Source organism: Poecile atricapillus, chromosome 14, assembly GCF_030490865.1.
Source record: "Poecile atricapillus isolate bPoeAtr1 chromosome 14, bPoeAtr1.hap1, whole genome shotgun sequence".
In the NCBI taxonomy this organism is placed as follows: domain Eukaryota; kingdom Metazoa; phylum Chordata; class Aves; order Passeriformes; family Paridae; genus Poecile; species Poecile atricapillus.
The window spans coordinates 13,064,286-13,079,057 of record NC_081262.1 but is presented as its reverse complement, the minus strand read 5'-3'; the positions used below and the strand labels follow the sequence as shown (position 1 = coordinate 13,079,057).

The 14,772-nt window shown below is 42.1% G+C and overlaps 1 protein-coding gene across 3 annotated transcripts in view; it reads right to left on the bottom strand.

The window, feature by feature from the left end:
- The window catches only part of SDK1 (sidekick cell adhesion molecule 1), a 384,634-nt gene extending 372,209 nt beyond the window's left edge, over positions 1-12,425 (bottom strand). The window contains exons 1-2 of one of the 3 annotated variants that reach the window (XM_058850018.1): positions 12,346-12,425; positions 10,580-11,946 (exon numbers count right to left, since the gene is read on the bottom strand). In XM_058850018.1, the coding sequence (XP_058706001.1) occupies positions 10,580-11,039 (460 nt within the window). In that variant the 5' untranslated portion in view covers positions 11,040-11,946; positions 12,346-12,425. Of the gene's footprint in view, positions 1-10,579; positions 11,999-12,209; positions 12,281-12,345 lie in introns of those variants that run through there. The other 2 variants (XM_058850019.1, XM_058850017.1) reach the window with 2 other exon arrangements.
- Positions 12,426-14,772: the final 2,347 nt, after the last annotated feature.

The following is a 14,772-nucleotide window of genomic DNA, read 5'->3' as shown; positions in this document are numbered from 1 at the left end:
ATATATCAATCACTACAGACAGTTCTTCATCTGTAGAGTATATTCTACTGCCAACTTACTACATGAGTTCTGAGTAGCTGTGTCTGGTATTCTATTTGCCTTGATGCAGCATCTGAACAAGCAGGCAAACACACCATTTTTTCAGCATGTAGCCCCTTCTCCAGAATTTTGAGACAGCTGAGACTTCTGGATGTCTGGAAGAGAACTGCAAATATGTATGAAAGCAACATTTGCCTTTCACTCAGAATAGAAGATTTGACTGAATTATGAGAAAGCCGTATCTGGCAACTCTAGTACTGGTATGGGGAGCTTTTCAGTCAATGTGCTTTAAAACTACTCTGTAACTTTTATCTTGTTTTGTACTTATTTGCTGTCTTTTCTGAGTTTCACATATATATCCATATCTATCTATCTATCTATCTATCTATCTATCTATCTATCTATCTATATATCCCCATTGTCTTTGTCACACGTTAAAAGTTCCAGCAGAAGTCTTCTGGCAACCACACAGATCTGGATGTTAATGAAATGAAAAATGGGTGCACTACACGTGCCCAACACCAACGCTCACTAATTGGTTACAGAAAATGTGCAATATGCCATAATTTACCAAAGCACCAATGCCTAATCATTTCACGCTGCAATGAATTTCAAGCAAACATGAGTAATTATGCCATTAGTTTTAATAAAGTGACAGCTAGCACTTACTCCACTCCAGTGAACATTTGCACAGAAGTTGGTTTATAATGTCCTGCAGCTCTATAGAAAGACTCTTAGAACATGAATTCTTTCAAGATTTGTTGTGACATCTATGAACATTTGTTCATATGTTAAGTATGGAAATCCAAAATTACTCAGCACCTCCTTTTTTATATACTACATGAAAACTTCAACTTCACTTTCAATCATTTGGATGAGAACTGTCCATATCTGCCCATGGGATCATTTGCAAAGCCATCTTGTCTTTTCTAAGTTGCTGCTCCAGTATTTTTTATATACTGGAATTGAACCATTTGAAAAATATTGAAAAATTAAGTTTTATATTTGACCTGGACATCCTTAACAGAATCAGTAAGACTTTCACTCTGAGTTTAAACAGACACAACAGTTAAAACTGCAGGTTTTTACTGACAGCGGTACCCATAAATAGGACTTGTTCAGGTTTTGGGTAGCAGACGACAGAGCTACATCCAGTACATGAAAGCTGAAAATTATACTCACAAGAAACCTGAATGGGATTGACAAGGCATCATTTTAATTATGATGCATTTACATAGTGAATGTAACATTGAATTACCAGCACTTAAAATTCTGAGTTTGACTTGAGTGCCATTGACTCAGAATTCTCAACTGAAGATTCAGAAAAATATGTTTAAATATTTGACCCATTAAATGCTAATAATAAGCCATATATAATTAATTAAATCTGAGTAAGATTGCTATCAACACTTGAATAGAGAAACTTGAAATGAAGATGTTAGGTACTACATAAACAACTAGAAAAAAAGTTTTCAAAATACAAATCTCGCTTTGTTATTGACTGCTGCTTCAAACTTGTGTAGGAATGGAAGGTTTATCATGAGAGTCACTTGAAATTTTTCTGTTGGTGATTTCATTAAACAATAGCATCACTAGCCTATCTTGTAATTGAATTATGCTAGAGTCAGTTGACCTATTCTCTCATTTTCCTGAAACAAAACACCTAAAAGTGAAATTTTAGCTTTGTTCTCTGAATAATGAGCACTACCATGATTAGCCTCTGTGAACAGGAAACACCTCTCAGTTGACTAATTCTATGAAGTTACTATATAAAATAGGTATTCTTTTCAAGAGGAGAAAAAAAACACAGAACATAACACTGACCTCTCATTACTTCTTAAAAGCTAACAACCTTGCACAGCAGTTCCAAGACAGAAGACAACACACAACCTTAAAAAAAAAGTTTAAGATAAAAAGAAAATATTCTTCCTAGTTAAAATATGGCATTTTAGAAAATTATGGTTGCACATGCCAATGCAGGAAACCACTTTAACAATAATCCACATCTCTTTCTTCATTTAAGATACATCTGATGTTGTTCAACAAGTAAACAGTTATGTTTGTAAAAATAAAACAAATCCTAGAAAGAAGTGGGAAATTCGTTGATAGAATTTATCTTAAAACCTGGTGTTCGAAGTGGCATAAAAATGGCTTTTAATTTCAGCTACTCCATCTTCAAAAACAAATCTAATGTCTTCATGGCAATAAAGATAGCAAAAGGTGAAACACAGGAGTTACTGTTCTTGATTTCTCACGTCTTAGACTTATTTAACATTTAAAAAAATGCTGGGATAATCTACCATTAAACAATCTTCCTGCTCATCTGCTCTCGGCCTCCAGCACAATAAAAGCCTGCTTAACACAATGTAAGTGTCCTAGAAAAGGCACTCTGTGCTCTGGGAGAGGATCACGGTGGGATCTGCTCCACATTGCAAGTGCAGAATCACAGGGTTTAAGCCTCCTCCTCCTCAGCCTGTCCCTAGCAGGAGGCATTACTTGGACAACAGCACAGAGGAGCACTAATCTGAGAGCAGAAGCACATTGGGGTAGAGTCTGTGTCAGCCTGAGACAAAGGGATAAAGACAACAGAGGGAAGGGTGAGACACACAGATGGATGTGCACACAAACAACAGCCCTGCCTTCACCGTGGCACAGCAGTATTGCCAGAGCACTACCAGCAAAGCTGCTGTAAAAGTTTTTTTATGCATCACAGCATAAAACAAAAGTGCCAATGACTTTCTCCTCAACAAAAGGGACGGTGGGGAAGAAAGCACAAAGGTGCTGGTTTGCAAATATATTCACATGATAGGTAGGATCTGTGTTTATTCAATGTCTTGACCCTGAAGGAAAGACACAAACAAGAAAAGTTTGTTGTACCTCTACACGCACAGATTCAAGAGGACTTAAAATTAAACTTATCAGTACACACATTTAGATACACTGATGGAGAATTCCCTTCACCTCCTCCCAAGCACTTCAATACTCCAGCAATGTGTTCCATGTTATGATAAATGTATTATCTTTGAACTGCAGGTATGGCACTGTACCATATATTTCTTTTCCAATAATCATATACCATTTAGTTACTTTGAAGCATTTAGTCATGAATGGCCTTTGCACTTCTTGATAGATAAGAAATAAGAAACAAGGAACACTCATTCCCCAATGCACCAGCAAGACTGCAATGACAGCGTTAGTACTGAGTCTGTGTTTAACACAAATGTTAGGTGAGCAAACAGCACCAGTTTAACAAAATACATTTTTTCTAAGTGTCTAAACATTTTAAATATTTGCACTATAGTTCCATTATTTCCTTAGCACCATCCCTTAAAAAGTAACATTGCTACTGAGCTGATCTCCTATGAACTCAATGCCAAAACCACATTCAAAGCCACAACATTCTCAGCTAATAAATGCACAAAATTTGACAAATATGAACCTGAGGATGAAAGCACTGTCTACCAGATCTTCTGATTCTTTGTGTAATAATGAGCTACAAACTTCAATTGCAGCCTAGAATCAATGTGGGACCCTTCTGGCAACACACACTGGAGCTATGTTATCATTATTCTCTACTTTCTGGTCCAAGAGAGCAATACCCAACAAATTATTTTTTAGGTAACGTGTTAGACCAAGGAGTTTATTAGGAAAAATATATGGCTTAGGGCTTAAAAGACCATAAAGTGGTTTAAAGAGACCTAAGGGACATTGATTTATCTACCAGAATCAACTTTCTCTTTAGGCTGCCGCAATAGAGCATGGAAATGAGAAAAACAGGATTAAAGAATCACATTATCTGCATAAAAACCTCTAATGCTTTTTTGTTTATAAAAATGACACTTCAAAAGTTATTTGAATGGTGTGACGTAAGATTGTACAATCCACTTCCACATCCTGCATTAAGTGCTGTTAAAGACTTCCTTTAATCAGAGTTGTTGGAGATCACAGCTCCCCTTTTTAACCTACTGAATCTGTGCATTAGATAGAAATATTAAAAAGTAATACTGGTGGAATTTGCAACTTAAGTTGCAAAGTTTCCTTTTGTTTAAGAAGAAAGTGTTGTTCCTATCATCAGCCTACATAATTGAAACATCAGGGGATTAAGGGGAATTTTCATATTACTTGAATTTAGCATCTACCTTACAAACTCAGATAGGGAAGGCTCCACCCGACAGAGGGAGAAACTCACTGAAAGGGACTTTCAGAGAAGAAAACTAAAGTCTTCTAAACCACCTCACTTCACTATTTTCTCCCCAGGAGCAGCAGCCTCCATATTTGTAAGAAGTCAGGCCATGTACATTCCCTTGTGTTTTGTCAGAGTTGGAAAATTCCCTCCCAGCTGAAGCTGCTCTTACGAACGCTGCCAGGGTCATGCCCTGGCCAGGCTGTCCCATCACCTCCTCTGCATTGTCCCTGATGCCTGGGTGACCCCAGTCTGAGCTAGTCCAGGGAGCTGAACAGCTGAACATTAAACACATTCCCCTTAAAAAGCCTAGATCTACATTTCTAATCTTAGTGAGGATGCCATTTGTATTGCACCTCAGGGGAATTTCACTGATAAAACACAATTAGCAACAGACCAGTGTCTATTCTAGGAACAGATTTGTTATTTTCTGTAGCAAAGGCAGAACAAAACATCTCTCTTTGTAAACCAAAAATACAAATGTTCAAGATATGATACACAAATATCACATACATCTAGAAGTCAAGAATCTGTGCCATGAGCAAAGCCCAGTGACATATGTTTAGAAGTAATGAAGCTGGTATCACTTTAAAATAAAAGGCTCCTCCCTTCTCATTGTCATTACTCAGTCATGTCACCCTTTGAAGTCAGACCTGCAAGTGCCACATTAATTCCTGCAGAACCTTCCAGAGCTGTGACATTACAAAGGCAATGTCTGTAAAGGAATTGAAAAGTCTTACTTTACTCCAGGGGCAGATATAATTTCAGAAACCCCAAATTCTTTGGGAACAGGCCTTTCCATGAAGTTATGTTTTTGTTTTACATGAGCTCTATGAATGGTGGAGGGTCATCTTTGAGGCACGTGCAGCGAAGAGTCTTTATTCACAAGAAAAGACTCACTTGATAGTCAGAAATAGAACCCAAATCTCACCAATTACTTGCTTTCCAGCTGTAATAACTGGAAGTAGTCTAATCCAATGCCATGCTATAGCTGCTAACAGTTCTTCCTTTGGTTCACACAAAAGTCTTCTTGTGCTGAATTTAAAAGATTTCAAGCAAATGAAAGATGGAGCCAAGCACTGACAAGAAAAACAAAATACTGAAAAACTGATCAGTGGGCAGCACTCAGTTCTGACTGTGTAGAGAGGAAAAATAATAGGTATCAATTTAAACTTAATCATAATGCACATGCATAAAGAATTTGTATTAAAGATGCAAAGGTACCTTACTTCTGGCATTTTATAATCTTTACACAAATCTTATGAAAATTGTTCTATTTCATATGTTTTAACTTCAAGAAAACACAATCTTGAAAATATCAACATATCATCAATTTGTTCTTTAAAATCTATTTAAATACATATTATGTATGTACATATGCAGAGGGAGGAGGAAAGGCCTATTTCTGTAATGAACTCAGCATGAACAAGATTTTGCTCGATGAGGAATCTAATTGCTTCTAATCAGCCCACAGATTCTTCATAGCCAAAAGGTTCAGCTGGACCAAATAATCAGGCCATCCAGAATGTGATATTCAGGTAAAGATGTATAGAAAGTTGATAAATGCAAGGAAATCGTTTGACTCGAGAATGTGTTCCAGGCTTGTACATGTATGGTGGTAAGAACAGGAAGACAATAAAAAAAATCCCTCTCAAATCTCCAAAAGCCCAATCCCTTCGCTTAACAGCTTTCTGATAATTCACTTTGAGATTGTCTTTTTAGTAATTCTGTGGTTTGTTTACACAATCTTTAGAATATTAGACATTTGCCTTTGTTATTCAAAATACATGACTATGCACAGAGATGGCAGAACCTTCCAGAACTACTTTTCAAGACACATTTGCTTTCTGTTCTTCTTAAGGTGAAAGCCACAGAGCAGGACTGCCACAGCCTCTCTCCACACCCTGGTCATTCCTGCTGTGAGCTTCTCCTGCCAGTGCAGGAACACAATGATTAAATAAACACCCATTACTTATGGTCTCCCTTCTTCTCTAACAGGACCATTACACCGCACTCTCAAGGAATCATGTGAAACACTGCACTTGGAATGTTAATATTATGTGTTCCCAGCTCTTTGAACTTGCTGTAAGAAGTCTTAAGAATAGGTACTTTTCCAACAAAACATAAACATATATAAAGGAAAGCAAGAGTTACCACAGTAGAGAGTGAGACATCGCATGGTCTGGCCACAGAAGATGCCAACTATCTCCACCCCAGTTCTATTTAGACTGGGCCTGGATCTATTCCTCCAAATCAATTGCTTAATTATAATTATATACACAGAAAATTCAACTGCTTAGAAACTAGCACGTACTTAAAATGCACATCTAAAGAAAATAAACACAAAAGGCAAAGCCAATACAAAATCTTGAGCTTCCAATAAACAGTAACAGAGTCTTTTCGGAGTTAGAAATGGTTCCTTCTACATTTAATTCAGAATCTTGTTCAGTCTCCAGTAGGTATTGCCCTAACATTTCACTATCTTTCCATCCAACACCCAAATACTCTATGCAAGTTGTTTATCATCTCTGCCCCTAATGCAGTTTGAAATTTGCTTGAAAAAGGCTTTTTACACTCAGCATATTTTTAATACATGAGATCAAATATTTGAATTGAGGAAGTTGGGCCCCAGAAATATTTTCATCTATCTACTGTGTCATGGCTTCTTTCAAAGCATAATGCAAATCAATACTACCTTAAATGTACATTCAGGTATTTGAAGAATTCTGAATACAGATTTGATTAAGCAGCATAAAAAGATTACAGTTCCATTGCCATAAAACTAAGAAAAATCAGACAAACTTCTTTTTCTTAATATTTAAAGATATCAGGCTCCTGCTGGAGAAGCTTAAAGCTTTGCTCTGCTTTTATCTATTTTAAAATCTTTCTGAACAACAGCCATCAATCCAAAGAAATATATTTTCAAAGTATTCTTTCATTCCTCAACAAAAGACAGACATTGGGAAGGTACTTAAATCCATTAAGATGCATGTAGAGTAGCCTCTAGCTACTTCCAACCTATTTAAATAACCAGAATTTTTCTATTTCCATACAAATATTCCGGTAGTTTAGTAAACATTTTGTACCTCAGTAGGCATCAGTGTTTGTTAATCTCATACATAAGGAATAAATTCCAATGCTGCAGGAGCTCTGTGTATTCCCAGGACTCTGCCCAGGCATGCAGACCCCTGAGCCAGACGTCTCTGCAGGAGGATGTTCCTCCAAGTACAGTAGGCAGCAACTGGGGCCAAATGATTCACTCCTACCATCACCTCGAAAAGTCTAATTTGATAATTACAGTGATTATCAATTAGCATCTCATCACTATTTGATGACACACTATGACTTGAGGCTAACTAGCATCTCGTACATCATTTAACAAAAATGCCAGGAAAAGAGGGCTAGTGGCAGAGGCCAGCAGGCACAGAGAGCTGAGTAAACAAAGGAATGTGCAACAGTTTGGGGACTCTTACAGGTCAGTTTTTCTGAGATGGGTCATTGCAGACACCCCCAAGTGGGAGGGAGCCCTGTGCAGAGGTCCAGCCATCACAGGAGTGGGAGCTCCATTCCCAGCCTGGAACAGGCCATAACCTTTGTCTTCTGTACCTGGAAAGTCACTCCCACAGTGAGAAAGTCTGCACAGCAACACTAAGGTTCCAAGAGAATCCTTTATTCTTCAGGACAACGACCCAATGTACATTTTAGACTAATTAAACTCACTTTGAAAAGGAAAAAGGAAGCAGATAAATTTTATAATGAAATATGTAACTCAACCATCAGAAGACAACAGCTGGAGCTAGCTTTGCACAAAATAAATTTACAAGTGGTTTTGTCTACAGTTCACCACTAGATCAGATTTCACATGGATGATCATTCAAGTTTAGAGAATACTCAACCAACCTGTTGCAGCTGAAACTTATTTCTTCCATTCACCTTGAAGTATAAGATACTTGATCTCAACAACTTTACCTGATCTGTTTCCTAGGAATGAAGAACTTGCAGTTCAGTATGCCTGAAATACTTCTTATGTCTTTAATGCTGGAATAGTTATTATGGAAACATTAGCCCTTATAGCATTGTATTATGATTCATTCAAAAGAGCCATGGCCCATATATTTAGAATGTTCCTTTTTTTATCTTATAAAAAGACTGAAGTCATGTAATTCTCTCATGCATATGACCACATCATTCCATTAGAATCTTCTGTGGCTGTAGCAGAATTTCCATTTTCATAAAGGACTTTTATAGGAATTGTCATCTTGTCTCTAAAGTAAATTTTTGCATAAAAATGATGAATGTCTTAGAATCCATTAGAATTCAGAGTGCAAAAAAGAACCATAAGTTATAAATTAATACAAATTTTGTGAAATTCCAATAAAAGTCCTCTACATCAAGACCGCCACACTGGTTTATGCATGAAATAATTCTTAAGAGGACTAACTGTAATCTTCAGCATTATATAAAAATTAAAATGTATTTTGCTTCTGCATTACATAATTGTTTTATCTTTCATTGTTTCATGCCTTTTTCACTTCATACCTTTATCTGCATCAATATTTTTCAGAACTAATATATATTATTCTCTTCCCTTGCCCTCCTTGCCTTAAATAAATACTTAGTTACTTAAAACTAACTTGGTGTAAGGACTTTTTTGGAGGATAGTTTGTACACACTACATAACTCCCTGAGATATACAGTACCTGAAACTGCTACTACTGCAAATGCTGACTAATCTGAAATATGCTATCAAAAAATTATGCTCTACTATGTGCTAAATAAAAGTTTCAATTCACTTTTAATCCAGTAAAATGGCTAGTTTACTACTAACCATAGGCAAACTGCCTTACATGTCATCTAAAACGATTCCTGAATCCCTGGCACCTAAAACTACCTTTCATGTTTGGTTTTTTTTTTATTTTTAATGTAAACAGCAAGAATCATCAGCATTAATCTGCCAACATCAAACATCATATTGGCACCTATCAACAACAAGTACCAAAAGCAAAAAAGCAAAAAGTGACGTGAATTTTAATTTGCAGAGATCATTATGTCAGGTATGGCTTGTTTCAGGATAACAATACCCTGTTAGGGCTTGCAGGCCTCAGCAGAAGTAATTTGGGAATAGCAGTGACAGCATAAACAAAGCACTGAGAAAGGTTTATGAGGGTGGAGTCCATATAAAACACTGGATTAAATCTCTTCTGTATCCTGCGGCTCCAAACTTTCCGAGGATGCAGCAGTAAACCCAGAGCAGACAAACTACAGCAGACTTGGCTTCCAACCCCTCTTCCTCAAAACACGAGCCCCATCCACTTATTACAACTGAATGCACCGTTGTTCCCCGTGAAATACTTGAAAACAAAGAGCTAAAACACAAAGACTATTCCCCTTTATGGAGTATTAACTTCCGCTTTTAATAACTAACTCCTGGTCCCACACGATACAGTTCTGCATTGTCCAGCACACCCCACTTCAGCCAGACAATGCACACAGCAATAAAACTCAACCCAGCAAAGAAAGTGAAAGCTGCGTTTGTTCAGCGTGTTATTTGGCGCAGCCAACTGTAATGCTTCTGCCTGCCATTTATTGTTTACTCTGTCAAAGGATTATTAAGAATTAGGCTACATTTGGCAATTTTTTGAGAAGGGAATTTACATGCAAAGTGACTGACACTTGGTATTTAAAGTCTATTGGTCGACTTTGACCCTTCGTTTACAAGTGACTCATTTGACTGCAAGGATCTCTGATGTGGAAATGCTCAGATACGAATCAATTGCAGTTTTTGTCTCGGGTAAATGTTACTTGGCAATCCAAAAGAAATGAACAATGCTGAGACCGAGGCTCACATAGAATAGTGCTCATATGTTTAAAGAATTCCTTTTACATGCTTGGTTTAGTTCTCGTCGGAGGATTTATGACTCCCCTTCTCCTAATAACTTATCTCAGAGCACAGTGGTTTTAAACATACACACACACACACACACAGAGACACACACACAAACCCAGCAGTTAACTCTTTTGCTGCCTGAAAGAACAGCACAGATGCATTTAAGTACATTTAAAAAGCAGGTCTGGTGCTGATAGGGATTGTGATTCTCCGTGGGAGGTTGGGATAGGGTAAGGATAGGACTAGAAAGGGAGAGAAACATGTAGGTACAGTTTGCAGATCCCTGTTCCATAAAGAAACGATTGTACGTAAGAAACGACCATTCCTACATGAATCAGCTCAGTGCGAATTCTGCAGTTTATCTCTGATAAGGATAAAAGTAAAAGGGTGTATCTGTACCCGAGCAAGATTCCCTTCCTCTCAGAAGGCAGATGCAGCATTTCTATAAACAAAAATGTCTCTAGCCCTACCTTGTGCCAGTGCTTGCAACATGTGGAGCTGAAGCAACAGAAACGCCCACCATCCCCGACAGAAGATGAAACAGAAGTTTAACTTTATCATCATTCCGCCTCGCCTGCTATTCCTTCGGGCAATAATTTCGCGATCCACCTTTCTTTCAACCGGTATTGCCTCACTGATCCCCATCCGATCCGGCTGGCTGCCACTCCTGACAGCGCTTTGGTCATCGCTCATTCCGCACCCGCGGGCCGGGCTCTGTGTGGAGGGTCGGGAGCCTGTGCCCCGCGCTTTGGGGGGAAGCGAAGCCCCCACTCGCCAGGATCGGCGGGCTCTTTGATTTGTGCTCGCTCCGCCTGCAAGCCGGGAGCAGCGCTCCGTGTGCCTCCCGCTATGACAGTCGCCACCTAAGTCAATGTTTCTTGTGGAGGTATTGATTGCACCAAAACAACCAGTCAGAAATGTGAAACACATGTTTCTCTGCACAGTCACATCCGATGCCTTCAGCAGAGAGGGAGTAAGTTCATGGGCGTCAGTATTTCAGTAAATCCGGATCCTTCAGCACGTCGCAAACAGGAGCAGGGAGAAACTGATCCATGTTAGCAGCCACCAGCAGACAATCCAAAGAGAATCTTTTATACCGCAACAGTGATGGAAACTGTTACCCCCGTCATTTTTATGGAGCGTGGTGAGTTCTCCGGCATGTGTCCCATTCTCCGAAAAACCCTCCGCTGCAAGTGTTGAATTCTCGCAGAAGGGGGAGGGGGGAAGCGACAAAGAAAAAAAGAAAAAACTAATTGAAAGTATCTCGTTATTCCTTGCGCTAAGGATTTATTTCAGACAATTTCAAGATTAGCCATGCAGACAGAATAGTCTCCCGATATCCCCGCAAAGCTCTGCATAGTTTATATTAATCCGATTTTCCTTGGAATACAAATCTCTACCGTCAATAGAGGGGTTTGAAGGGTCCTCGAGCAGGTAAATCGAGCAGCTCTGGCTGTGATTCCAGCTCGCTGTGCAGTCAGTCAGCCACAGGCCAGTGCCGGTGTCACTTGAACTCCTCACGTTCAGCCGGAGGTAGGGAAAACATCAGTTGGTCCTGTCTCCCTCCTCGAAGGCTAGTGCCGATCCCTTCCTTGCAGGGAGACCACGACAAAAATCACCTCTAGCAGGGAAAGCGCTTTCTCTGGCCGGTTGTGGACGCAGCAAGGAAGCAAACCCTCAGCTGGACAGTGTCCGGGGCGGGGGGAGCGAAAATCTCCCGAAACAAACAGCAACAAGGTGAAATCCTCCCAGCTCTGCTGAGCCGGGCTCCTGCTCTCCGCGCTGATGCAGCCCAGGGATCCCGGTCCTTCCTCCGAGCGTCTCTCTCTCACAGGCGCTGTAAACACAAGGGGGAAAGCGCGATCACAACAGCGGCAGCGGCGGCAATAAAACCCAACCGAAAAAAAAAAAAAAAAAAAAAAAAAGCAAGCGCTGGAGGTTTTACGTTTGAACAATGCATCGGGTATTGTTTCAGTCCCGCCTTCCGTAAAGGGAAAACTTTCGTGGGAGATTCCCTCCCCCCCTCGCCGTTAAAAGAAAGGAAAGGAGTAGTTATAAAAGAAGTGCACCCAGGATAAAGGCTAGTTAAAAACAAAGCACCTAAGCGCGAAGTTGATCAAACACGAGCCCCGCCAGCTCGCTCCCGCCCCCGAAAGCCGCCTCAACTTTTCTCACAGCCTCAGGCGGCGGCGCGGCGCGACCCTGCCCGCGCCCCCCGCCATCCCCCCGCGCCCACCTCGGCGTCCCCGCCCCGCGTCCCGGCTCCCCCTCAGCTCCCTCCGAACCGGCAGCGGCGCTGCTGGCTTCACCTCCCGGCTCCCCGCACGGCTCTCCCGCCCACAGCGCCTCAGCCCACCTTCCCCTGACCTACACCTCACCAGCGGGGCCGTGTCTGGGCTGGGAAGGGCGGAGGGGCGCGCATCCTGCGCGGGGCTGAAGGGATGTGCGCGCGCGTGTGTTTATCTGTACGCTCGTGTATCTGTACGTGTGGGACACTGTCGGGACCGGGCGCTGCGGGGCTGGGGGGGGGGCGCTATTTCAGTGCAGGTTCCGCAGCCGCGGGAGGGGGGACACAAACACGGCCGTCGCCATCCCCTCACGCCGGGACCTGCGCTCTCTCCGGCCGGGGCGCTCATTGGGCGGGCGAGCGGGCCGGGCAGCGCGAGCGAGCAGGGGCCGCGCGTGCAGGGGGCCGCGCGCGCCCGCGCCAGGCGGGAGCGGCGCCGTGTCTCGCGCCCCCCTTTGCCCCCTCCAGACCCCGCCGCGCGCGCCGCCCTCAGGAGACGCGGCCCGCGGTCTCCTTCGTTTGTCCCCGTTCCCGTTCCCATCCCCGTTCCCATCCCCGTCCCCGCGGTCCCGGCGGGGCGCTCCGCCGCCGCGTCCCCGCGCTAGCAGCGCCCCCTATGCCCGCGCGGCGGTGCCGCGGGCGGGGACACGCCGGGCCCGCCCGGACAGGCTGGGCCGCCGCCGCCGCCGCCTCATCCCGGGCGCGCCCCGCGGCGGCCGCGCTTCCCGTGCGCCGGAGGGCGAGGAGCAGGAATGTGGGGACAGAGCCAAGGCAGCCCCGAGGTGCGAGTTAAGGGCGTCCCTGTGCGCTGGGCTGCGCGGTGCTGCCGCGTCCCTGAGCGCCGGGCGGCTGTGCCCCGTGGAGGGGAGCGAGGGCCGCAGGTTGGCAGAGCCAAAGTTGGAGGTTGGCTCCTGTTCCTTCTGCCTTTTTGACGGGCGGTGTGTGATGATGGAGTTGTGCAGCAAACACTGCGCATTATCACATCAAATACAAGGTTATTTTCCCCTATTACTAACAGCGGGTTTGATGCGTGTCTGAAAGAGTTGCATTACACAAGAAAGCAACTTTTTCTTGAGCCTTCGTTACTTTACATCATACAAGAAGGTAAAGCAGGTTCACAGTTTGCACCCCAGTGCAGGGCAACACTTTCCCTGGTTCCCTGGCAGTGTCCAACAGCTGTCCCTCAGCTGCCTCCCTGTCCAAGCCGTTCCATCCATCAACATCCAGAGCTTCAGGTCAGCTTTTCCTCCTGACCCTCCCTTTGTATCTCCCAGGTGCATCTGTCTGCCAAATTCCGTCCTGCGCCAGTCCCTGCTTCTTCTAGTGTCCAACAGGTTATTAAGTTTTATGACATCCCTTGTCTGCCCACCCTTTATCCTTCTGTGTGCCAGCTTCTTCCTGTGTTCAAGAAGTTGCTGTACTCAAATCCTCCTTATTGTGGCACCTTTTCTTGGTATGAGATATGAGATATGAGCACTCTTCCTTGTGGTAAATAGAGTGAAAATAGCGATTCTGTTGTGCCTCTCACGTCACACTTTCCTTTTTTTTGTGCGTAGACCACATTAATAATTATCTACACATATCAGGAGTCACTGCTTATGATTTTCCCTGCAATACGTCCGTTTTGAGAACAATGCAAACTGAACCCAGATTGTGTTCAGAACTGACCTCAAGGAAGTAACAATCTCTTTGTAACTCCCATTGCACCATTAATAGTAGTTATTTTACTGCAGCGTGAAGAAAAAAAACCCTTTTTATTTAACCAGTAATTTTGGGTGGGACTGATTTGCCTTAACTGGAAATGGAAAATATATTTAATTGTGTGTTGGGCAGTTTTGTTTTGGTTTTTTTTTAAGCACTGTGTACAAAGGAGCATAGGGCTGCTCACAGAAATTTCAGTTTAAGATTTCAAATTTAGTTTTATGTCTAAGAAAGTCCTCGGTGCTTCCTCGTAAGTTCTAAGTTTGCAGTGCTTAAGATAGTATTGTGAAAAGTCTGCTGCAAGAGTCATTGTCAGACTGTTGAAACCAAGGTGCTACAAAGGAGAAATGCTCATTTCTGTAACATTGCTCAATTTCAGTGGAAGTTTATTTTACTTTGAAATTTACACGTTTTACTTGTAGCCTTTTAAATCTGTTCTGCATGCAAACATAAGCACTGGAAAGTAACCTATAAACGTAGGAAAGTAACCTATTTTCATCACTCGGGTCTTCCTTTCTTACTTAAATATGATTGTGTCTTTATACTTGACATTTTGGGTGAGATGCGAATGTCTGGTAGGAGAGCAGCTCTCTCACCTGAAAAAGCAGAAACAACAAATCTGATGGTCATAAAGAAGAAAAAAAGGACGGAATGAGTTTTACGGAATTTTAAAAG